The 26,954-nt window shown below is 36.8% G+C and overlaps 1 protein-coding gene across 4 annotated transcripts in view; it reads right to left on the bottom strand.

The window, feature by feature from the left end:
- LOC100024810 (uncharacterized) overlaps window positions 1-26,954 on the bottom strand; it is a 112,280-nt gene that overhangs the window by 16,950 nt on the left and 68,376 nt on the right. For 3 of the 4 annotated variants that reach the window (XM_016424327.2, XM_007499723.3, XM_016424328.2), the window contains 7 exons: window positions 25,499-25,636; window positions 25,041-25,148; window positions 22,166-22,261; window positions 18,776-18,837; window positions 12,690-12,827; window positions 6,189-6,330; window positions 2,903-3,088 (listed from right to left, as the gene is read on the bottom strand). In XM_016424327.2, coding sequence (XP_016279813.1) covers window positions 2,903-3,088; window positions 6,189-6,330; window positions 12,690-12,827; window positions 18,776-18,837; window positions 22,166-22,261; window positions 25,041-25,144 — 728 coding nt within the window. In that variant the 5' untranslated portion in view covers window positions 25,145-25,148; window positions 25,499-25,636. The remainder of the gene's footprint in view (window positions 1-2,902; window positions 3,089-6,188; window positions 6,331-12,689; window positions 12,828-18,775; window positions 18,838-22,165; window positions 22,262-25,040; window positions 25,149-25,498; window positions 25,637-26,954) is intronic. The other variant, XM_056805200.1, reaches the window with a different exon arrangement.

Below are 26,954 nucleotides of genomic sequence, written 5' to 3'. Positions count from 1 at the left end.
GACCATTCTTAATTCATACCTGAGTAGACTAAAACTTTTGAGTAATTCACACCTGAGTAGACTAATCTTGTCCTTTGCAAGTTGCCTGATTAATTTGATCTTCATAGGTACTTAGCACCCCTTTGTATTAGATCTAAAAATAGACCTAGCTTAAGGGTCCTTGATTCACTTTAAGTATGGGTTGGGGACTTTTCATTGTTCAATCAGGAGTTTACAACTTTATCTTCCCCTAAAGTATGCCTAAGTATGGGTGGAGTAATGTTAGAGTTCCCACCTTCCTGACCAAAGTCCCTTCATTGTTTTAAAATGGGGAATGGTCCTAACCAAATGTTCTAAGGTAGAGTCTGAGAATTTTTAAGATTTACAAGTCTGAGAAATTTTAAGATTCACAAAAGAAAGATTAAAAATTAGTTGGAGACAAGATAATCTTATCCTCAAGGATGAATGGTTTGGGGGGACATCTAGTTGGCTCTGCAGATTGAGAGCCAGGCCTACAAATGAGAAATTTTTAGTTCTAATCTCACCTCAGACACTTCTGAGCTTTGTGATCCTGGGTAGACCATTTAACCCCCATTGTCTAGCCCTTACCACCCTTCTGCCTTGGAACCAACAGAGTATTTCTTTTAAGCCAGAAAATGAGGGTTTTTAAAAAGAGAGAGAGAGAATGAATGGGTCAAAGAACAAATTCTAGAAATAATCAACAATTTTATTAAAGAGAATGACAATGAGGAGATAACATACCAAAATTTGTGGGATAGAGTCAAAGCTGCACTTAGTGGGAAATGTATAACTCTAAATGATTACATCAATAAAACAAAGAATAGATCAATGCATTGGGCATACAACTAAAAAATGCTAGGAAGAGGAGAAATTTAAAGTCCTTAATTAAATACCAAATTGGAAATCCTGAAAATTAAGGGAGAGATTAATAAAACTAAAAGAAAACCATTGAAGTAGTAAATAAGACAAGAAGCTGGTTTTATGAAAAATAAAATAGATAAATATTGATTAAATTGGTGTTTAAAGAAGAAAGCCAAATTACTAGTATGAAAAAGGTAAAGTCAGAACCAATGAAGAAGAAATTAAAGGAATTATTTAAGAGTTATTTTGTCCAACTATATGACAATAAATCTGAAAATCTAGATTAAATAGATGAATATTTACAAATATATATATATATATAAATTGCCCATATTAACAAAAGAGGAAATAGAATACTTAAAGAATCCCATTAGAGAAAAATAAATTGAAAAAACCATCAGTGAATTCTCTAAGGAAAATACCTGAGAGTCAAGTGGATTTACAAGTGAATTCTACAAAACATACAGAGAACAATTAACTCTACTACTGCATAAACTATTTGGGAAAATAGGGGAAGGTGGAATTCTTCCAAATTTCTTTTATGATACAAATATGGCACTGCCAACTAGACTAGGAAGATCTGAAACAGAAAGAAAATCATAGACTAATCTCTCTGATGAATTTTGATGCAAAAAAGTAAATAGAATAATAACAAGGATATTATAGCATTTTATCACAAAGATCATGCACCAGGACCAAGTGTTTTACCTCAGGAAGGCAGGGATGGTTCAATATTTTAGGAAAACTATCAGAATAATTGACCATTATCAATAGCAAAAGCTACAGAAACCATATGATTATCTCAAAAGATGCAGAAAAAGCTTTTGTCAAAATATAATACCCACTTCCCTAAAAAAACAGTGAAATAAAAGGAGCTTTTCCTAAAGTGATAAATGGCATCTATCTAAAACCATCAATAAGCATTATCTGTAATGGGAATAAACTAGAATCCTTCCCAATAAGATCAGGGGTGAAACAAGGATGTCCATTATCACCATTATTATTTAATATTGTTCTAGAAATGCTAGCTATTGCAATAAGAGCAGAAAAAAGAAATTGGTGGAATTAGAATAGCCAATGAGGAAACAAATTATCATTCTTTGCAGATGATATGATGAGGGAACTACAGAGAATCAACCAAAATGGTAATAGAAACAATTAACTTCAGTAAATTTGTAGAATGCAAAATAAGCCCACATAAATTATCAGCATTTCTGTTTACCACCATCAAAGTCCAACAGGAAGAGATAGAGAAGGAAACTCCATTTCAAAATAACTGTAGACATTATAAAATGCCAAACAAGTAACTAATATGAACACAATTACAAAACACTTTTCACACAAATAAAGTTGGACCTGAAAATTGGAAAAACATTAATTGCTCATGGATAGGTCAAACCAGTATAATAAAAATGACAATCTTACCTAAATTAGCTTACCAAACTATCAAAAAATTATTTCATAGATCTAGAAAAAATAATAAAATTCACCTAAAAAAAAGTCAAAGACAACAAGGGAATTAATGGAAGAAAAAATAAGGAGGAGGCCTAGCTGTCTGAGATCTCAAACTGCATTATAAAATAGTAACCCTCAAAATAATCTGGTACTAGCTAAGAATTAGATCAATGGAATCAGTTAGGTAATCAATATATAGTAGTTAATGACCATTGCAACCTACTGTTTGAAAAACCCAAAAGATCTGATCTTTAAGAGGAAGAGAGAAGGCAGGAAAGAATCTGGATTGCAATATGTCAGATAATTCTCAAAAATTATTTCTACATGTAATTGAAAGAAAAAAAAAGTTAAAAAAAAACCTTGCATTCTCTCTTAGTATTAATTATAAGACAGAGGAGTAGCAATCGGGGTTAAGTGATTTTCCTAGGTCACCCTGCTAGGAAAGGTCTGGGGTCATATTTGAACTGAGTTCCTCCCAAATCCAGGCCTATTGCTTTATCCACTGCCATACCTAACTACCCAGGGAACAAACAATGGAAGCAGGTAAGGAGGAGGGAAGAAGGAGGCAAGAGCTCAAATCTTTCACCTGGTTGGTCGGAAATTGTTGACTGGGTACAAGAGTCCTGCCACACAGTCTGCAATGTAGGTGTTCATGTTGGACAGGGACACTTGGGTTAGCTTTCTGGGTTCATGGATATTTTTTTTCTCCATGCTGGCTGCTGTTCTCTTCAGGACATCATCATTGTGGAACAGAAAGATGCCATCTGCATAACTACAAAGACAAAGACCACATCAACAGTCGGGGCACTACAGGTCTGGCCAGTGCTATAACACAAAGCAAAGCCTCAGAAATCCTCACTGAGCATCTCTCCTGATACCAACGGTCCCCTAAGCAGGCCAGTTCCCCCCTATTCATAGCATCATAGATTTAAAGGTGGAAGGGTATGAAGAGACCATACTCCAACCCCTTTATTTTGTAAATGAGAAAAGTCAGGTCAGAAATTAAAGGACTTGTCTCAGCATATGCACGGCATACATTTGGACTGATAAGCTTCCACAGCTGGGTCTCCTGTGGAATGAGAGAAGAAGAGGACACTGAGTTTGTGAAGTAATTTTTTAGTGGAAGTAAAGGACTTAACAAGCATTTACTAAGCACCTTTTAGGTGCCAAGCACTTTACAAATATCATGTCATTTGATCCTCACAACAACCCTGAGTAGTAGGTGCTATTATTATCCTCACTTTACATTTAAGGAAACGGAGCCTGAAAGAGGTTGAATGACTTGCTCAGTGTTACACAGCTAGTAAGTTTATAAGGATTTGAGCTCAGGTCTTCCTGGTTCCAGGTCCAACACTCTAGCTGCCTCTCAGAGATAGATGTAAGCAGGCTGCAGCACATTCCATATGAGGAATTTTGACAGAGAAAGAGTAAAGGATGAAGTTAAAGACACAAATGTGCAAAAAAACAGATGGGCTGGTAACATGATGAAAGCAGGCGATAACAGATGGATAGCCCACACATTCCACTGGGATGCTTGCAATGTCAGGAGGAATTGAGGAAGGCTCCTAGTAGGTTGGGTAGATATGCCCGTGATTAGGTAGAGCTTGTGGAAGAAGAAGGGCACAAGTCCCATTTGGCCTCTATTGTTTCTTTTCTTTTCTTTAAACACTTCTTTTCTGTCTTAATAACAACTCTAAGACCGAAGGGCAAGAGCTAGGCAAATGGGGGTTAAGTGACTTGCCCAGGGTCACTCAAATAGGAAGTGTCTGAGGCCATATTGAACCCAAATCCTCCTGACTCCAGACCTCTATCCACTGAGCCACCTAGCTGTCCCACCCCTACTGTTTCTTAAACCTGAAGGTTTTTTTCAGTGTCCTCTGGGGCTCTGCTCCTTTATCCTCCCCCCATCACTCTAAGGTTGCCAGTTACCTCTTAATTGCCAAACCCAATGGTCTTTCTTTTAGTTTTCATCTTCCTTGACTTCTCTGCAACTTCTGACACTAGCAACCAGTCTTCTAATAAAGAAGATGCCCCCCACACTCTGTTGGTTCTCCTATTTCTCCAATTCCTCCAGTTTCCATTGGCTCCCCATTCTCTTGCCCAGATCTTGAAAAGGATGTGTCTCTAGGCCCTCTCTCTTGACCATCACACTTAATCCCCACCTCTAATGGCTTTAGTCCCCATCTGTAGGCTAATGACTCCTCAATCTCTTTCTTTCTCACTCTCTTTATTCTTAACCAGACACCTTAGTTCCAGCCTCATATCTTTAATTCCTTGCAGGACACCCCACTAAATGTCCTCTTAGCAATTCAAATATAACATGTCCAAAGCAAAACTCTGTATCTTTACAACTAAACCAGCTCCTTCTAACTTCACTCCATCCATTTCTGGCACAACCATTCCCACTGCTTCCCTATCATAGTTAAGGTCTAAAATAGATCAGGTTAGAAAGTTTGAGATTTTGATTTTAATAATCTCTTATGAACCTTGTAATCTAATTTAAAACAACTATATAAATTAAAAATCAAAATAATATACTGTAAACCTCAAATTTCCTTAGACTTATAAATGTTGGAAATTTCACCATTGGGATATTTCATACTTGGAAAATTTCTTACTGATAGTCTATTGGAATGGGAACCCCATTGGCATGGGAGGTTCTTTCTCTTCCCTTCTTAAGATTACTTTAGGACAGAAACCCTTTGCTGAACAATGGAAAGGACTTTGACCTATGCTTAAGCATAGAACAGGAATTTCTTTGAGTCTTGATTGATTTTAGAATTGATACAATGGAGATACTTGGAATAAATCTCCACCCTATTCAGTCCTAATAGGATTGAGTAAGGGCTGCAGCCTAGATCAAAATTTAATTATTCCAATCTCTACCCTACTCAAGTTAACAGGATTTAGAAAGGGCTGTAGCAAAGGAGTAAAGATTTAATAATTTGAAAATATGACCTTCAACAGACATGTGCAAAGGCCAGAAACCTCTGGGCGGTCCTGGGTTAAGCTAGAGCCTCCATTGACAGGGAAATTGATGAACAGTGATTGGTAGATGTGAGGACTGAGGGGAGGCAACTTGGAGGGTTTCCTTAAAGATAGGGGGTCTGAAGACTCGGAGGTGGTTGAGGTTTTGGTCGGTGTGGTTCCTGGGCTCTGAGAAGGCTTGCTCTGAAGGAAGCTGAAGGTGGGGGCCTCTGAGACTGTTTCTCCATTTTGGACACGTGAGTAATAGGGACTGATCTCTTTTCTTTGCCCCAGCTATCTAAGAGCTTGGGCCTTTTGGCCCAGCCTAAACAGAAGGGGTATTTAAGCCCTATTCCCTTCTCTCCCTTTTTCTCTCTCTCTATCTCTAATTCCCTTCTTACTCCTATTGTAATTAAACTCCAAAAAAGGCTGACGGCTGACTTGAGTTTTTCATTTAGGAATTACATAGCTGATTCCTTGGCGACCTTAAATTAATATATATCAGTCTTTTAAAGTGATTCCCTTGTTACAATACTTTAAAAAGATACAAAGGACATTAGATATCACTCTGAATGAATATAATCACCATCACCAACTGCAATAGTATTTCATGTTTTAAATGTTTTTGTAATGAGTTATTAGCATTAATCCTCATCCCTGTGACAAAATATCAATGTTTATTATTTCCATCTTACATCTGAAGAAATTGAGGTACAAGAAGATGAAATGATTTACTTATAGTCATCAATTCTTATACTGAGGCTACAATCCAATAGTCTTTCCCTCCCAAGTTTAGTACTCTGTCCTTGGGTAAAAAGCTCTGGATCTAACAAAACTGCACCATTGCTTCCCTCCAGTTGAGATTTCCCTACAGCCCCATTTCTTTAGATACTTAATGAGGTTACCTCTGAAGCCAAGAAAGGCACAACAGAATGTTGTAATGTTGAAGAGGGCACTCGCCCGTCTGGTATGGGGCCACCGTTACAGACAGAATCTGTCCTAAAGGATATTCATCTCTGATTTCCTCACAGAGATGAGAGCCAAGACCTAAGTGAAAAAATAAAAACTCAGATACCAGCAAGTTAATAGAAGAGTAAATATTTACTACAGTAAATAGAAAATGTAATTTTGGAAATCTTAGTCTCTATACATCCACCTCTATTGAAATATGGATGCTGCTATAACAATGATGTAATGAGGAATTGTCTGATGAAAGCCCAGACCTTAAGGTCACGTGCAGTGCACTCAGCTTGATGAAATCCCACTCATGGACTTCATGGCTGCTGGTATTCTATGATCCTATCGTCTGTGTATCACATATGGTAGGAAGAGTTGTATTTTTTAACTAGCTTCTGACTCAGATGCAAACATACTTACTTTTTTCTCCCATTATATAAAACATCTTTATTCTCTGTTATATTATAAAGTTTATTTTAGTTACAGTTTCATTAAAGGTAGAAAATGTAAAAACAAGAGAATGCGTTTTTAAAACAAAGTATGAATACTTTTAAAAGAAATGAAAAGTCATTATATTTTAAAGGTTCCTCTTTCCACTAAGAAAGAATGGTGAGGACAACATGGCAAAAGAGGATAACAATGACTCAACCTTAGATTCTTTCCTGCCTGGCTACATTTGGGTAAAATGGCAATAACTGCCATATTGTCCAGACAGAAAGAGCACAGGTGGCCAGTGGTCTATGTTCTCTACCTGGTTTGACACGAAGCCACAAATGCATGGCTTTATTGTTTATGTCCCTATTGTGTTCCTTATTTCCTGCATGAGAGGAAAGAGTAGAGATGGAATCGACTAGGCTATAATCTTATGAGTGCTGAAAGGGTGGGTCCAGGAACTGAAGTCTATGTTGGAGTTTGCAGATAACCAAGAGTGATGAAGAGGGAAGTCTCAAATGATCTGCTTGACATAACACACTGAACATGATCTCTACCAAAAAAAAAAAAAGGAGCTGCTTTGTGCATTGGTTATAATGTTTAAAAGTGAACTTGGAAATTTGGGGTTACTCTCTCCAGGAATGGAGATTGTAGAAGGGAGATGGTTTGGGGGGATGTTTTTTGTACTTTTGTTCTTCTCAGTAAATATCCCTTTGTGAAAGCTAATTGATGATTACTGGTTAAATGATATTTAGGTTCTAACTACTAGGTCAATTAATGATTTAAAGGAGATATTGTCACTGGTGATTGACCCGGACCGCACACTCTTTCCATTTATTAGTCCACCCAGAATGAAAGTTTAGGGAGTTTGAGGGAACAGACTAATGTAATATTCAAGTGCCTTAGTTCATGGACAAGAGTTGATAAGGAGAGGAATATGGCAAGACAGGTGCTAAGTTCCTTGAGAAAGGAAAGGTGACTTGAGGGTCAGGATACTTGACTGAGTAGAAAATTTTAATTGTGTGAACTTCAAAAGAGGAAAGATTACTGGGTGAAGGAGGCAAAGGAAGAGTATCTGGAAGTGATGGTGGGAAGAGAAGATATTCTGTCTTCCCTTCCAGGATCATGTGAGAGGGCCTGGTCATGAAGAGAGGATCATCAAGGATACAGTGTCATCAGAGTGGAAACAGGGCTTTGGGGGGACTAATAGATGAAATGAGTGTGATAAAGAAGTCCTGTGCAAAAGCTGTGCTTGCTGTAAAACAAATTCCGGAGGGCACAATGGAAAGGGTAGGCAGAGTTGGCCTGGGACATGGATGGAATTTAGTGGAAAAGAATGGGGATGAGAGAACATGAGCAGGGGATGGTTTCTCATAAATGGTTGTTGATTAATTATTATAGAGACAGAGAGTCATTAAAATATGGCAATCTCTGATTGAGCTGTTTAATCTGGCCTCTATGACTCTCATTTTGTTTTTTAATTACACATTAGAGAAATTATTTTTAAAGTAGGGTACTTGTTACAGAATCCCACAAACCAGAACACCTATGTATATACTCAGGAAATGTAATATTTATACAATGATTAAATCAAATGTCTACTCTGATTAAAAGTGAATAAACAAACTTTTTAGAATTGTAAGTCTGATTCTTGTGGTTTCAAAAAGTGAAAGAACTAACAATAGATTACCTTTCTATAACAGCAAAGTGCTTTATGTGATTCTATTTGATCCTCACAATAACCTTATGAAAAAGTCTAATGAAAGTATTATATATATTTTAGGTTTGAAGAAAATTTTAGCATAGGTATATCAAGTGACTGCCCTATAGTCACCTAATACATAAATAACAGAATGACTTGAACTCAGGTCTTTTGACTCCAGAACCATTATGGAATGTAGCTTCTCACTATGCAATGCGTTTTCTAAAGAAGACTGGAAGTTCAATGCAGAAAATGAAATTTCTTTGTTGAAAATGGGAGGGCAGGCAAAGGGGAATCATGCTAGCAAATTTGGTATATGGGTGAATTTTTTTTCCCTTTCTTTTACTGATAGTAGAATATTAATGATAGAAGTAACATAAGTACTCAAAATATAGCAAAAGGTAATGGAAACAGACCTAAGAATTTTCTTGGGACTAGCAGAAAGCAATTCTAGAAAAGATTCTCTATTAGTAAAGCTGGAGCTTAAGTAAAAGTGGGAATTATGAGGCTTGACACATGGTGAAGCAACTAAAAGTTGTAAAGGACTAGAACATAGCCCCAAGGAAGGTTTAGGACATGCTGGAAAGTCATGTTAAAATATGTGTAATTACAATGACTAAACTTGGCCCTGAAGACAAGAGAAAATGCATTTCCTTCCCTTTGAAGAAGTGGGAGACAATTGCTGTGGAATACTGCATATAATGTCAAACTGTCTTGGTGTAGGGGCTACTTTTGCTGAACTTTTTTTCTCTTTCCTCTTTCTTTTATTCTTAGTTACAATAGATGGTTTGTTGGGTAGAGGTGGATGAGGTATTAAAAAACAGGGGTAATAAAAAAATGAGTGTGGAAAGAAGGAAGAAGAGAAAAGGAAAGAAAGCAGTGTTTCAAACAAGTATTAGATGATGTAGTGATTGATAGCAGAAGATGTAAACAAGGAATTAGTTATCTTGTTCAGTGACAGCCCATCTCCATTTCTTGTCTGACATCTCTCTGATGATCCCCTATGTGCCTTCATTTACCTGATTGATTGTTAATAATACGTTAACTCTCTCATTGCCTCTCCCCTCCCATTTTTTTTAACACATTACCTTCTGTCTTATTCTCAATACTAAGTATCAGGGCTCAGGCAGAACAGTCAGAGTTAGGCAACTGGGGTTAAATGATATGCCCAGGGTCACACAGCTGGAAAGTGTCTGATGTCAAATTTGAACCCAAGACTTCCCATCTCCAGGTCTGGCTCTCTAGCCACTGAGCTACCTGGCTGTTCCTCCCAGTGCCCTTTGACTCAACTTGAGTTTTTTAAAGGCCAAGATATATCATAACTAGCAGCCACACAGAACTATTAGAAGAATACTAATGTGAAATAGATAAGCCTTAATTTAATGGAGAAGCTTTAGGCTTAAAAACACATCATTTCCCAAAAGCAATCCAGTCTATTCTGTACTTGTATTCAATTCTTGGCCCAGTTCATCAGCCGTCTATTATGCTTACTCCCCCCAAAAATTGTGCTCTGATGCCTCATTGTGACATGGAAGTGACTCTGGATTCTTAAAGGCTGTGTCAGTGAGAAAACAAGTTGGAACAGGTTCTACTAAGATGGAAGAGCCTCAGATACAATCTTGGTAAAAGCAAGGAATAGTCTGCCTAAGGATGGAAAGATTCATCACCAATAGGCTAGTCAAGTGGAAACAAATTCTTCAGTCATGAATTTAGCCATGATTGGCATTTCATCTGATAATTAATTCATAACAAATCATGAAATATTAATTCATTTCAATTAGATTGTCAGATTTATTGGCATATAATTAGGCAAAATAGATCCTAATGATTGCTTTAATTTCCTTTTCACTGGTGGTGAATTTATACTTTTCTTTTTTGATTCTGGTAATTTGATTTTCTTCTTTCCTTTTTTTAGCCACATTAACCAATGCTCTATTTTATTTGTTCTTTTCCTAAAAAACAACTCCTGGGCTTATTTATTAGTTCAATGATTCTTTTATTTCCAGTTTTATTATTAATTTCTTGTTTGATCATTAGGATTTCCACTTTAGTCTTGAATTGGGATTTTACATTTTTTCTGTTTTTTTATTTTCTATTTTACTGATGTAAGCATATAAAGATGTAAATTTTCCCATAAATACTACTTTGTCTTTATTCCATAAATTTTGATATGTAGTCTTCTCATTGTGATTCTCTTTAATAAAACTGGTTGATTCTATCATTTATTATTTGACCCATCCCTTTTTTAGAATTAGATTATTTAGTTACAATTAATTCTTAGTTTTTCTTTCCATGAACCTTATTGATTATAATTTTTATTATATTGTGATCCATAAAGAATGTATTTATTATTTCTGCTTTTTAGCATTTGGTTGTGAAGTTTTTATTTTCTAACACATGGTCATTTTTTATTCCTTCCTATTTCCATTCCATTTTCTCCAGGGATCTATTAAATCTAACTTTTTAAAAATTTCATTTACTTCCCTTACTTCTTTCTTATTTTTTGGTTAGATTTATCTAATTCTGATAGAGGAAAATTCAGGTCCTCCATTAGTATAGTTTTACTATTTCCTCCTGAAGCTCATTTAATTTCTCCTTAAAAAATTTGGAGACTATACCATTTGGTGTATATATGTTTAATACTGATATTACTTCATTGTCTATAGTACCTTTTATCAAGATGTAATTTCCTTATTTTTAAAAATTAGATCTATTTTTGCTTTAGCTTTGTCTAAGATCATGATTGCTACTCCTGGTTTTTTTTTTTTTACTTCAGCTGAAGCACAATAAATTCTGCTCCATCCCCTTACCTTTACTCTGTGTATGTCTCTCTGCCTTAAATGTGCTTCTTGTAAACACTATATTATAGGATTCTGGTTTTTATTCCTGAAATTTATTTCTATTTTATGGGTGACTTCATCCCATTTATGTTCACAGTTATGATTACCGACTGTGTATTCCCCTCAATCTTATTTTCCCCTTTTGATCCTGCTCTCTTTCCTTTTACTCTGACCTCTCTCCCAAGTGTTTTGCTTTTAATCATCTCTCTACTTCTTCCTCCCTTACATTACTCCTTCTTGTCTTATTTCCCTCCTACTTTTCTATAGGGTAAGATAGGAATATATATCCAAGTGAGTGTGGTTGTTATTCCCTCTCTGAAACAATTCCAATGAGAATAAGGTTTAAGCTTTTCCCATCATATTTTCATCCCCCCTTTCACTGTAATAGTTTTTTCTTACCTCGTGGGTGAGCTAATTTACTCCATTCTACCTCCCTCTTCCCTTTTCTCCTTGTACAATCCTTTTTCATCCCTTGATTTTTCACATATCATTCCATAACAATCAACTTACTTCTATACCATCTGTCTCTGTATCCTCCTTTTTAAGAAAAAAAATTTTTTTATTTTATTTTCCCCCCATTACATGTAACAATTGCCAACATGTTTCAAAGAGCCTGGAATTCTCATCTTCCCTCCGTTCCCCCCCCCCCATCATGTTGATTTGGTAAGCAATCTTACACAGATTTTACATGTGTAATCATGTAAAACATTTCCTCATATTAATCCTATTGTAGAAGGAAACTCAAATGAAAAAAAAATTACTTTGGTCTGGATTTATATTCTAGCCTGGAAGCAAATGACATTTTTTATCATTAGTCCTTTGGGACCATTGTATTGCTGAGAATAGCTATTATTCACAATTGTGCATTATATAGTATTCCTGTTACTGTGTTAAGTATTCTCCTGGTTCTGCTTATTTCACTCTGCTTCAGTTCATGCAATACTTTCGAGTTTTTTTTCTGAGCTCCCCCTATTTGTCATTTCGTATAGCACAATAGTATTCCATTTTAATCATATACTATAATTTATTCATTATTCCCCAAAGGATGAGTATCCCCTCACTTTCCAATTCTTTGTCCCCCCCAAAAAGTGATGCTTTAATTATTTTTGTATATATATGTCCTCATTTTTGTTTTTTAATCTCTTTGGGATATGTATACTCCTTCTAACTATTCTAATAATGATAAAAATTCAAGAGTTACAAATATCTTTCATGGCAAACCATGAAACAAAGCATAACTGAATAGGGAAAATGTGATAATCTTTCATTTGATGTAACAGCTTCAAGAGCTCTAACCATTCAAACTACAAGGTCCAGGCATCATTATCCACTAGCTGCCACCAAGCAGCTTATCTGAATTACAGACCCAGTAACTTGGTAGGAAAAAAGTGGGGGAAAAAGATGGATGAGTGCTTTGTAACCCAAAATAACAAATAATATTGCTAGATTCCCTCCCCCCCCTCCCTATTACATACCTGCTCCTGTGCCACCACTTAGGCTGTGAAAAAGCACAGTCCCACTGTAACAATCTCGGAGTTCTACTTCCTTCCGAAGCCTCTCCATGGTCCTGTAGAGAAGACTCTTTTCACAGTTTGAAGGCTTGTTGTAGTAGCCTTGAAATAGACCATATACAATGGCCACTGTCAGAGGGATTTGGATCCATAAAAAAATATTCTGGGGCTATATCTTCCAAGGAATTCCATCTTAAAGTCTTTAACTCATTCTACTACCACCACCACTTTCTCATAAGAAATTACCTTTCTCCTCACTCTTCACATAGTACTTCACGTTGGGCCACCAGAAGAGGTAAGGGCCAGGGCCTATTTCTAACCCTATTTTCCTGAATTCTAGCAATTCTAGACGCAATATTCAGACTAGAGAGGGGAGAGGGACAAAAAAGTTCCTCTCATTCTATCCAAGAGTAGAAGAAAAAAAAGAAGAAATAGGGAGGAGACAGAGACTGACTCTAACACAGTCTAAATCTGGAAAGCGAATTTAGAGATGAGCAAATGGAAGAAATATTGAGGAAATAGTTGATGTTAAGGTAACCTAAAAGAAATAAGCAACTCTATTGCAAATAATGGCTCAGCTACAAGGACTCCAAGAATCTCTGCAAGAAATTTTTAACAAGTCACAAAATAGAATTGTACTCTCAAGGAAAAAAAACAGAAAGGGAATAAAAAGTTTAGGAAAAAATATGGAAAATCTTACCTAAGTAGCAGACTCTCTAAAAAAAAAATCTTAAAATAGCGCAATGAAAATTAATTAAGTCCATGAGCCAAGAAATATGAGAACAAAATCAGGATACTATAGGAAAATGGTAGATAATTTATGCTTCTCATAAAAAAAAGTGACCTAGAAAACAGGTAAGAAGAAATTATTTTAAAATAACAAAACTTCCTTAAAATCATAACAAAACAAAAAAGCTGAATATCAAATTTAAAGAAGCCATAAAAGAACAACCCCCAATGTATTAGAACCAAAGGATAAAGTAAAATAGAAGGAATTCACTGGTTACTTCCTGAAAGAAGCCCAGATTGAAAATATCTGGAAGTGTCAAAGCCAAAATCCAGGATTTCTAAGTAAAAGAAAAATAATGAAAGCAGCCAGAAAGAAAGTGTTAAAACATCAAGGAACTCCAGTTAGAATCATACAAGATTATCCTTCAACTACCATAAAAAAGAGAAAATATTGTAACATGATAGTCCAAAAGGCAAAAGATAAAGCTTTATAAGGATAATATATACTATAAATCTAAGTGTAATTTAATAGGGGGAGAAAATAGACCTTAAACACAAACATAAGAAGAATTAAGAGAAACCTAGAAAAATAAATATAGTTGAGCAATTGGAAGGAGATAAATTATGATAAATGATTAATAAAAGGGGGAAAAGAGACGTGTCCCTCTAGAATACCATTGCTATTGGACAAGGTGGTATTTGCTTATAATTCCTACTAGTCGGGAACCTGAGGCTGATGGCTTACTTTACCTACCAAGTTGTTTTTTTTTTTAATCAAATTAACCAGTGGTTTACTATTTTTCAGTTCTTCCAAGATGGTTCTAGGATCTAAGGGGAGGTGTGTGATCACTGGCCCCCTGGCCTGTGCTCTGGTTTGTGAGCAACAACTATAATCACTCTTTCTTGCCCTGGAACTGTGACCAGGGTTGTTGCTCCTGTTAGTGCTCCTCCTTGGCCTGGGATTGTGATCTGGAACCATGTATGGGCAATGCAACAGTCTTGCACTCTGTTAACAAAGCATCCCTTATAATATCCTTCTGACCATTTGTCAGAAGTTCTTACCTTCTGTGGGCTGAGAGCTCTGGAAGCCACCCTTACCACCCTTGCCATGCCTGCTTCTTGCTTTCTGTGATGTGGCCTACACTGGACTGCACTAAACTTCCAGTGAGACAGAGATTTCCTGCTGATTTTCTAAGTTGTCTGAGACTGGAAGATTATTTTACCCCATTCTTTTCTTTGTTTCTGCTGTTCTAGAACTTGTTTTGAGGTATTATCTAAACATCGTTTGTAGGGGAATTTGGGAGAGCTCAAAAGAGTCCCTGCCTTGACTACACCATTTAGCTTTTGCATTTTGAACTACAGTGAAGAAAGTTAACCATATTTCTGAACTAAGTCTGGCACTTGGGGAGTGAATTGATCCCTGTCAGAAAAAAGCAGGACAAGGCTGATCAGGAATGGAATCAAGCACTATTCTACTCCAAACATGGGAGAGGAAGAGAGTCAGAGAAATCCTGAGAAAAAGAAAGGAAGGAAGGAAGACAGAAATATGGAAGGAAGGAAGGAAGGAAGGAAGGAAGGAAGGAAGGAAGGAAGGAAGGAAGGAAGGAAGGAAGGAAGGAAGGAACGAAGGAAGGAAGGAAGGAAGGAAGGAAGGAAGGAAGGAAGGAAGGAAGGAAGGAAGGAAGGAAGGAAGGAAGGAAGGAAGGAAGGAAGGAAGGGAGGGAGGGAGGGAGGGAGGGAGGGAGGAAGGAAGGAAGGAAGGAAGGAAGGAAGGAAGGAAGGAAGGAAGGAAGGAAGGAAGGAAGGAAGGAAGGAACGAAGGAACGAAGGAAGGAAGGAAGGAAGTCTAGACTAGGGGTTGAAAGACTTGGGTTCAAGTACTAGTTTTGACATTTACTAGCCAAAGGACCTTGAATAAAACACTTCCCCTCTCTAAATCTGTTCTCTTACCTCCAAAAAAATTAGAAATAGCTGTCCAGCTTACTTTATAACTTTCATTCCTCCTGTAAGGCTCAAGTGAGATAATGCCCATCAAGGCACTTTTGCAAATTATATTTATGCAATTGCAAGGGATGATTGTTATTGTTATTATTATGCATGACTTCTTAGCACAAGATTTTAGATGCTTTTATGAGGTTTCTTACTCTTTTTTTGTCATATGTAAGTAATAAAAGGGAAAATTTTAAAGTTATTCTCATATACAATGGTAGACAAGGCTTAATTCTGAGTTAGGCATCATCTATTGAGACTTTCCCTTCTAATCTGACTGGCTTGGACAAGTTCTTCAGTCACATGTATATATAGCATACATATATATATACACATAGATTACTATTAAGTCTTCCTTCAAAGACTCATTCTTGCAAGTGTACTCTCTAGATGTATGATTCTAGGGTTATATGACATAAGTCCCCTCATCCCAAACCTAGTAGGAGCTAAGGGATCCACATTAACCCACATAGACTTAAAAAAACAAACCAACCCACTTTACTTTCTGTCTTAGAATTGGTACTAAGTATTAGTTCTAAGGCAGAAGAGTGTTAGGGCTAAGTAACTGGAGTTAAGTGACTTGGCCAGAGTCATACAACTAGGAAGTGTCTGAGGCCAGATTTAAACCCAGGACCTACAGTCTCTAAGCCTGGCTCTCTTTCCACTGCTCCCACACAAATAGATTTTTAATATTCAACCACTGTGGGGAAGAAGCTAACTGGTACACCACCACCCCCAACTGTGAAACAAAATATATCTTATTCAGTAATAACCCTTTCTATATAACCAAATATAAGCAAAATAACTAGAGCAGATTACCTGCTACTGGATCTAATCAATTCTTTCAGAGGTGTGGAAAGGCCAGTTAATCAATTACAGGCATTCCCAATCAGCACTTTTACTACTCCAACCATGGGTGAGGAAGAAAGAGAGTCAGAGAAATCCTGAGAGACAGAAAGAGAGGAAGGAAGGAAGGAAGGAAGGAAGGAAGGAAGGAAGGAAGGAAGGAAGGAAGGAAGGAAGGAAGGAAGGAAGGAAGGAAGGAAGGAAGGAAGGAAGGAAGGAAGGAAGGAAGGAAGGAAGGAAGGAAGGAAGGAAGGAGTTTTGATAACTGGCCCTTCTGTGACTTAGATGAGAGGCAGCTCACAGTCTTTTTTTTTTTTTTGACAGTAACCTCCACTGGGTCCCTATGTGTGAGGGGCAGTGTTTTATTTCAAATGGCTATGGCCTTATTTCCTTCCTGAATCAGGGCTGTATTAGAAATTCAGGCAGCTGTATAGCGTTGATTATTTTTGGTCAAAGACAGAACTGGGAAAACTCTAGCCCATGGTTTAATTTCTTTCCTTGTGGAATAAATGCCCAGAGACAATTATTCCTCTTTTTCCTACTTTGCAAGAACAGAACAAACTTTCAAAGAGGGAATATTTTAAAAAACCATCAAATCAACCCCATTCGAGGTAGCATAGAGGGGAGTCAGGATGCTAGGTTTTAAATCCTAGTTCTGCCACTTATTAGCTATGTGACAAGGAGACAACTATTTAATATCTTTGAGACTCAGTCTGTTAAATATGGATGACAATACTTATAATATCTCACATTGTTGCAAGGTAAACACTGTAAAGTTTAAAGTGCTCTATAAACTTGATTTATAGGTCTGTGAATGTGAATGGAGGTGAGAAGAAAGTAGTAGGGAATAGGGTGGGACTATGTGTAAAGGAGGTGCCCAAGTGATGGTCCTACCCACTTAAAGGTAATTTCCCTTTTTGGATTAGAATATTCCTTAATTGAATCAGACTAAAATGTGAACAAAGCCAGTATTATCTTCTTGAATTTATTTAAGTCACCTGGTCCTGCCCTAAGGAATTTGGTGGCAGAGACTGGAGATCTGGAGGAAAGCCATCTACTCTCCAGGCATTAGAGCAAAAGACTTAGTTATATGGTGGATGACAATTAAAAACTGAGATTAAGTTCCAGTAACAGGTCTATCTATTCTTTCCCTATTTTTCCCTTTCTGGTACCTGGTAACCTTCTATTTCACTCCACAAACATTATCAGCAACCTAGATTTTGCCTTGACCTCAAAGATGTCAGGGGTTGACTAAAACTATCTCTAGTGCAATTTATACATAAATGTAAATTCCAGCAATTCCAGCCACTGCCTAAAATATAAGGAATTTATCTAATTGGGGACTCAGATTGTGATTGAACTCCTAACTTCTCATCTAAAATAAACTCCTTAAAACCACAGATCAGAGACCTTAGGGGCCTTTATATTGTTCCCAGGCTTAAAAGGAGCTAATTATGAAGTGCAAAGGCCCAGAGATGGGAGATGGGGTGTCCTATAATAGAAAAGAAATGGAATCAATGTCAGATTTTATAATTTAGGTTCAAAGATCATTGCAGATGAAGGCTGCAGCCATGAAATTAAAAGATATTTGCTCTTTGAAAGGAAGGGCATGGTAAAAACATATTAAAAAGCAGAGATATCACTTTGTTGACAAAGGTCCATACAGTCAAAGCTATGGTTTTTTTTTCCAGTAGATATGAATGGCTGTGAGAGTTGGAACTATCAGAAAAGTTGAGTGCCATAAAACTGATACTTTTAATTGTTTGTGCTGGAGAAAACTTTTGAGAGTTCCTTAAACAACAAGGAAATCAAATTAGTCAATAATTAAAGAGATAAATTCAGACTATTCAGTGGAGGGTCAAATACTGAAGCTGATGCTTAAATACTTTGGCTACATAATAAGTCAGAACTCATTGGAAAAGACCCTGCTGTTGGGAAAGATTGAAGGAAAAAGAAAAAGGAGTCAGCAGAGAATGAGATGGATAGATGGTGTCATTGAAGCAATGAATATGAGGTTGGACATACTTCAAGAGATAATAGAAAATCAAAGAGCCTAGAATGCCATGGTCCATGGAGTCATTAAGTGTTAGACAGGACTGAATGACTAAAAAACCATATATAAGTAATAGCAAAAGTGAATAATAAGAAATAGAATTTATGGTCTCTACTGTTTAGGAATTCATAATCTGGTCTTGAGTGATAGTATATACTAACCAACTTCTCACTATATGCATAAGAATCTAGAGAAGAAGCCTGATTTGGTGAAGAGGGCCAGCATTAAGCCTGGAAGACCTGGTCTCAAGTCCTTTCTCTGATCTAAAGAAGTTGTGTGACCAAGTCAAGTCAGTTAACCTCTAACCTCTCTGTGACTCAGGCAGCTGTCTAATAAAATAAATTTCAGAAGGGGTCACCTACGTACAGTTCAAAAAACTTGAGTCAGGTCTGGACAAAACAACAAAATAAATGCTAAGAGGTTAGAGTCTTACCAAATGCCCAGTTCTTCCCTTTCCCCTGTTTTCCAAATATTAGGTTTGATTCTCGAAATAAACTGAAAAACAAAACAAAACAAAACAAAACGCATTGCTGAAAGTGAGAAGCTTGTTGGAAAAGCTGGACCATAACCACATTCTAATACCCTGTAGTGGTGAAAGACCTAGTAATTAGCCACACCAGGAAGCTACTTGATTGCTTTAGCTATTATGCTAATAAACTGCTTATGGCTCTTAATTACTGCTGTTTAATTTGTTGTCCTTACTAGGAGATCATTACTCTCAGAGTTTGAAGCACAAGTTAAAAGAGAAATAGGCACCTTGGTCAGATGATGGGTTTCCTTCCCCAGGAGAGTAGAAGAAGGGCTTAGAGAGGGTAAGATAAAAAGATCATAGTGAGGTTGCAAGTCAGAACTGGGTTCAAATAGGAAGGAAGGAAGGAAGGAAGGAAGGAAGGAAGGAAGGAAGGAAGGAAGGAAGGAAGGAAGGAAGGAAGGAAGGAAGGAAGGAAGGAAGGAAGGAAGGAAGGAAGGAAGGAAGGAAGGAAGGAAGGAAGGAAGGAAGGAAGGAAGGAAGGAAGGAAGGAAGGAAGGAAGGAAGGAAGGAAGGAAGGAAGGAAGGGAGGGAGGGAGGGAGGGAGGGAGGGAGGGACAGAGGGACGGAGGGAGGGAAGGACGGAGGGATGGAGAGAGGGAGGGAAGGAGGGAGGAAGGAAGGAAGGAAGGAAGGAAGGAACAAGGGAGGGAGAGAGGGAAGGGATTCATAAGATCATGTCTGAAAAGGACCTGAGAAGTTTTCTAGCAAACCCTCTCATTTTACAAATGCAGAAATGAGGCCCAGAAAGATTATGAGACACACGTCACATATAATGTTGTCTGGAGATTGAACCAAGATCCCTTGACTTCCAAACCAATGTCCTCCTTGCTGGGCTAAAGAATAAAAATGTGAACATGACAATAGTGGTCCTACAACATTTGCCATGGTTTTACAGATTTGGATTTTCTTGATTCTATAATTTGGGTAAACAGACATTGGGAGTTGGAGTTTCTGGGTTATATGACCATGTGGTCCTAAATAGGCTACCTATATAAATTTAGTATAGTAAGATTCAGTGGAAAGAACACTAGAATTCAGTCACATCCCAAAGTTTTCATATGAGGAACCATCCGTAACTGAATCCTGTGATCAAATAATTATTTATTGATTATAATAATAATTTTATAAAATCCTTATCTTCTATCTTAGTATCTAAGTATCATTTCCAAGGCAGAGGAGTGGTAAGGGTTAGGCAATCAGGGTTAAGTGACTTGTCCAGGGTGACAGCTAGGAAGTGTCTGAGGCCAGATTTGAACCCAGGAATTCCTGTAGAGAATTACTGTAGGCCTGGCTCTCTTTCCACTGAGCCTCATAGCTGCCCCAATCATTAAAAAAAAAAAAAAACAGTTGAGGGGCAGGTAGGCCCCTACTAAAGATATCTGAGTCTTTTCATCCAACTTATAGCTGAAACTTCCTAAACATGTTGTTTTCTCCTATTAAAAGGTGAATTCTTTGAGAGTAAGAATGATCTTGCTTTTCTATTTGTATTGCCCAGTGCTTAGCAAAGTGCTTTGAATATAGTATCGATTAAAAAGCTTTTCCATTCATTTGTTGTGGTTCTAGATTTCTACGTCCTAATTGTCTGACCTGGAAAAATCAACTCTGTTTCTAAATTTTCTCGATTGCAAAAGAAAATAATGATAAAGGGATCAAATGAAAAAAGTGTTATGAATATCCTTAAGTATTCAATTTTCCTTTCTTTACATAAAAATGTAATTCTTTAGTAAATTAAATATAATCATCACCTTAATTTTTTGGCACTATCAATTAAGTCTGATTGTATTCGTTTTTCTAGTCGCAACATACTGATGACCTCCACTGAGCTTATAAATTCAATTTTTAAAAATCCCCCAAGATATTGTCTAGACACATCACTCTCTATCCACCCCCATTCTCTTGCCTCATCCTTTGTTTACTCAGGTCATACATTTAGTCCTAGGCAGCTAGACTGCCCAGTGAATAGAGTTCTAAGTTTGGAGTCAGGAAGATCTGAATTCAAACCCAGTCTCAGACACTTTCTAGCTCTATAACCCTGGGCAAGTCACTTAAACTCTAATTACCTGACAAAAGGATCCATTGGAGAATGAAATGACAAACCACTCCAGTATCCTTGCCAAGACAGTCCAATGGATAGCTATGGTCCAGGAGTTACAAAGAGTCAGACACAACTGAATAACAATATTTTTAGCCCTGATACCAAGACTAACGTTGATTCCTACCAAATTAAGTCATATTTATTCACTCTAAACATTCTAGCCTCTGTAACCTCACCTTCATTGGGATATTGAATAGCATAAAAATAAAGGCAAATAACTGGGCAATGCATTAGAAACCTTTCTTTAAGATGACCTATATTTTCATCTTGATTTGAGAGTTAAGAGTGCCAAGTTTGAATTTTGACTCTAACATTTATTAGTTGTGTGACCTTGGGCAAGTCACTTGTCTTTCCAGGCTTCAGTGTCCTCATCTGTAAAATGGGAATAATAATACCTGCAATACCTTCCCCCATAGAATTATTGCAATGAAAGTGATTTTCAAATCTGAAAGCACTATATAAATATGATGATGATTATTATCATTATCATCATCATCATTATCACTACTCTTAGGATCCAGGCATTGAATCTGTTTTGAATCTAAGAGCCCATATTTGTCCATCTTGTCTATAAAGATATTGCAAAGGACTGTGTCAAACATCTTGCTGAATTCTAGATATATGCTAGGTATCTATAGAATTCTCTTGATAAATCAATTTCTCTAGAAAAAAATTTATCCACAGCACTCTCTTTTTTATGTGGAGCAAAGTCACTTCAATCTGAAGACTCATTGGTATAGTCTCTTCATGAGTAATGAATGTGACTCTTAGTACCATTTCATTTTGAGCAATTATTGTGAATGTTTTTCCATAGAAAATCCACCCGAAATGCTAGAAGTTTTCTGCTATTTTAAAAAATATCTCAGGATTACAAATGCACCACTTGGTTGTCCAACTTTATTTTCTTGTTCTTAAATACATCATCAGATCAACTCTACTTCTGCCAATATGTGTACTCAATTAAGGATAACATGGAGACAAACTCAAATAAATGGGTACAATTCCAAAGGATTGGGAATCACCTTTAAAATTAGTTTTATTGATTCCATTTGATTTTTTTATCCTTGTCACTTTAAAGATATACCACCCCCAAACTAGACATTCCATCATAACAAAAACAGTTTAATGGTGGTTTCTCACTACTGCATATAGAAGTCATACTCCTCAGAAGGAGGACAGGTAGCTGGCTCCCTTACCCTTTCTTCATTTGTTTCTGCATTTTCTTGATCACTTTGGGTTCACTGTCCACACAGATAGCGCTGAGTTTTCCATCTCGGGAACAGAAGGGATTCCTGGAAGAAAAGCAAACCAGCCTTGGGTGAAAAGGTGAAAAGGACATGCTTCGGCAATGGACAAACCTGCTGGGCATCACCTGTACACAATTCTCTTAGCTTGGCATGATCTCAGAACATTGTTGATTCCATTTCCAATTTCATTTGGTTATTTTTGCTTGGGGTTGCCTTTTTTGAAAACAAAAAAGTACTTTTATTGATGCTTTTTGTTTTTTTTTTAATGCCTTAATCTTTTCTGAATATTTCCCTCCCACCCTCACAATAAAGAAAAAAGTTAGGCAGTCCCTTATACTTATGTACCATTCCAATTATTAGGACATTTTTCTAAATATGGTGCTGAAATCTTTATCTCTGTAACCTCTACCCATTAGTCATAGATTTGTTCTCTAGAATCTCTACCTTTAGTCAAAACTGCTCTGCTCAAGTGTCTCACTCTACAAGAGACTTCCCTTATCTCCTCAGTTGTTAGCAATCCTGTCCCTCCCCCAACCAAAATACTTTGTATATGTTTTATAGTTACATATCCTAGCACATGGTATGTGCTCAATAAATATCTATTTAGTTAAAATGAATTGAAGCCTAAGTTTAATGTCACCTACTCAGTCTGTTAATGCCTACTCAGTAACCGCCTTATAGATAGACACACAATATTCAGGTGTAAATGATCTCAGCAATCTAGTGTTTGACAAACCCAAAGACCCCAGCTTTTGGAATAAAAACTCGCCATTTGACAAAAACGGTTGGGAAAAACTAGAAAATAGTATGGCAGAAGTTTAGTATGGACCAACATCTCACACCCTATACCAAGATAAAGGCAAAATGGGTATATGGTTTAGACGTAAAGAGTGATATAAATAAATTCGGGAAGTTTACCTGTCAGATCTACGGAGAAGGAAAGAATTCATGACCAAACAAGAAATAGAGAACGTTACAAGATGTAAAATGAATACTTTTGATTATATTAAATTTCAAAGGTTTTGTATAAGCAAAACTAATGTAACCAAGATTACAAGGGAAATAACTGGGGAAAACATTTCATAGTAAGGTTCTCTGACAAAGGTCTCATTTCTCATATATATAGAGAACTAAGTCAAATTTACAAGAATACAAAAAGGAAGGAAGGAAGGAAGGAAGGAAGGAAGGAAGGAAGGAAGGAAGGAAGGAAGGAAGGAAGGAAGGAAGGAAGGAAGGAAGGAAGGAAGGAAGGAAGGAAGGAAGGAAGGAAGGAAGGAAGGAAGAAAGAAAGAAAGAAAGAAAGAAAGAAAGAAAGAAAGAAAGAAAGAAAGAAAGAAAGAAAGAAAGAAAGAAAGAAAGAAAGAAAGAAAGGAAGAAAGAAAGGAAAAAAGGAAGGAAGGAAGAAAGAAAGGAAGAAAGGAAGAAAGGAAGGAAGAAAGGAAGAAAGAAAGAAAGAAAAGAAAGAAAGAAAGAAAGAAAGAAAGAAAGAGAAAGAAAGAAAGAAAGGAAATTAACAAATGAATGAAAAATGAATGAATGAAAGGAAAGAAGGAAGAAAAAATTAATTAATTAATTAATTGATTAATGAAGGGAAACAAAGGAAAGAAAGAAGGGAAGGAAGGAAATAGAAACTAAAAAAATAAGGCTAAAGAGCAGCTAGGTAGCACAGTGGCTAGAGAGCCAGGTAGGAGGTCCTGGGTTCAAATATGGCCTCAGACACTTCCTAGCTATGTGACTCTGGGTATGTCATTTAACCCCCAGTGCTTCTGTCTTAGAATTAAGACAGAAGGTAAAAGATTAAAAAAAAAAAAAGATATGTCCAGTGAAATATGTTATAGGTAGGCATATATGCCATAGTCCTGGAAAACAAAGAATTACCTTTTTAATGGAAAAAAATTCACTTTCACTTTATTTTATTTTCCATTCTCAAATCTCTCCCTTCCTCCCTTTCTCCATCCCTCCTCTACTCCTTGGGAAAGCAAAAAAAGGAAAACAAAAAAATTTCACACAGATGAAGTCATGAAAAGCATATTTCTATATTAGCCATGTTCCCCACCACAGAGAGAGACAGACAGACAGAGAAATATGCCTCAATTTGTACTCCAAGCCCATCTCTATCTGGAGGTAGAAAGCATTTGTCATCATGAGTACAAAGATAAAATTACTCTATGAAAGCAGAAACATACTCAGTTATTACTACAGTCACAGCTGGAAAAGAATTGTATTTTGACAATTTGTAGCGATTAGCTGCTATAGAATTCTAACCAGTAAGTAGCCAGTTTGTTCATTATATGCAGAGAGCTCAAGTTAAAACTCCATTATGGAATCAATGCTTTTCTGAAGAGTTCTCCAATTCTCACTCTAGAGAGAAGTTCTTAAACTGGGATTTGCAAACTTACTTGTTTTTTCCTAATGACTTTGATAACTGCATTTCAATATAATTGGTCTCTTTCGTGATCTCATGTATATTATTTTATGCCTTGAAAAAAATTATTTTGAGAAGAGGTCCATGAGCTTTACAAGATTGCCAAAGTGGTTTATGACATAAAACTGGTTAAGAACAAAGAAGTGCAGGTGAAAAATGAATTAAGTGAGGTGTGATGAGAAAAAAGCCAATACTGAAAGTGGTAAGTCATTACTTGAAGATTCAAAGTTAATTATTACATATTAGAGAAAAACTATAATTTCACTAGAGAACTCTAGATGGAAATCAGCCTGTCCTGATGGGAAAATGAAATGTCTAATAACTGCTAGCTCGGGACAAAGGCGTATTAGATGAAGGATCAAGCTAGAGTTGTTTCAGGCAGTAGTAAAGCTCCATTACCTATCTATTTTTCCACAGGTTCCAGTAACAATGCCCAGGTTGTGCCACAATTCCTGAGCTATCTGGTTGCCACATTGTCCAACTTGAAGCCAAACAGTAGACATTTTCCTGGGGAGGAAGACAAAATGAAAATAAGAATTCATAATATAATATCACAATAATACACATATAACCCAGTGGAATGGAATTCTTTATTAGCTTGGGAGAGGGGAGGGAGACAACAAGAATCATGTAACCTTGAAAAAAAATTTTTTAATTAAAAAATATATAATATCAAAAGCCAGAATAATTACAAACCAGAATAATCCTGTGCCAAGGACCCCAAAATGGAGGTGGGAAAGCCTGTTGTCTTTTGTCCTTGCCCATCACTATCTCTGCCCCCTGGGATAGGTTACTTAATGTAACCAATCTTTTCACTCCACATAATGGGGCAACTAACAGGTTGTATAATCACTTACCCTACAGAGGTATCCAGGGATGAAAAACATTCAAATAAAGATGTGAGAATCAAATTTTATTTGCCCATGTTGAAGATTCCCAAGTAGGGAATACTTTGGTACACAGAAAATGCTTTCTTAACAATGGAAGAGACCAACCTACAAAAATAAGTCATACTAAAGATTATGACAAATTAGAGAATAATAACTGTGATTACACAATAATAATAATTTCTTTATATTCCTTTAAGATTAATTAAGCATCTCCCTCATAGCCCCATGAATCAGATAGTGCAAATATTTTATCCCCATTTTACAGATAGGAAAACTAAGTCTGAAAAAGGCCTTTCCAACTCCTAAATGTTGAGGGCAGAGCCTAGATGGCGGCTTAGTAGCAGGGAAAGCTGAAATTGCTCTGAGAATCCTTCCAAACCAATCTTTTAAAAGTTCCTCAAAATGACAGGAGTTAAAAACCAACTCCTAAACATTACACAGCTGCTAAGTGTTGCAGCCAGGATATGAAGACTAAATAAAATACCCAAATAAAATAAAATAGCCAAAAAATGTTATAAGCAAACCCTACAGGGAAAACTGCCACATGCCAATCTTGATCTGTGAACTGGGGGTTCAATGCTCACTCTGAAAATTACTTTGGGGAGCAGCTGGGTGGCTCAGTGGACTGAAAGCCAGACCCAGAGATGGGAGGTCCTGGGTTCAAATCAGGCCTCAGACACTTCCTAGCTGTGTGACGCTCAGTAAGTCACTTAATCCCCATTGCCCAGCCCTTACCACTCTTCTGTCTTAGAACAAATACACAGTATTAATTCCAAGATGGAAGGTAAGGGTTTAAAAAAAAATTTTTACATGACCTTAGGCATAAGCAGCAAAGAGGCATAGTAGTTGGACCTGGAATCAGGAAGACCTGAGATCAAAATCCAACTTCAGTGAGGCAGCTAGGTGGCTCAGTAGAATGAGACATGGGCTTAGAGAGGGGAGGTCCTAGATTCAAATCTGGCCATAGGCACTTCCTAGCTGTGTGACCCTGGACAAGTCACTTAACCCCCATTGCCTAGCTCTTGTCATTCATCTGCCTTGGAACTAATAGGCAGTATTGATTCTAACATGGAAGGTAAGGATTTTAAAAGAAAATCCAATCTCATTTTACTTACTGTGTGACCCTGGGAAAGTCACTTAACCTCTGACTGCCTCAGTTTTCTCATCTGAAAAATGGGGATAACAATAATACCTACCTCTCAAGATTATTATTAGGATCAAATGAAATATTAGTAACATGTTTTGTTACCTTAAAGCATTATGTAAATGCTAGCTATTATCAGGTAAGTTATTTAACCTCTTTCCCATATGTTAAAAAAGGCAACAATACTGATACCACTACTTAATGGGCTGTTGTGAAGAGATTAAATGATTTTATAAACTTTGGGGTGATATAGAAATATGAGTTATTAATTATAAATCT

The sequence above is a fragment of the Monodelphis domestica genome, chromosome 7 (assembly GCF_027887165.1).
Source record: "Monodelphis domestica isolate mMonDom1 chromosome 7, mMonDom1.pri, whole genome shotgun sequence".
Classification (NCBI taxonomy): domain Eukaryota; kingdom Metazoa; phylum Chordata; class Mammalia; order Didelphimorphia; family Didelphidae; genus Monodelphis; species Monodelphis domestica.
This window is presented reverse-complemented; position numbering and strand designations above follow the sequence as displayed.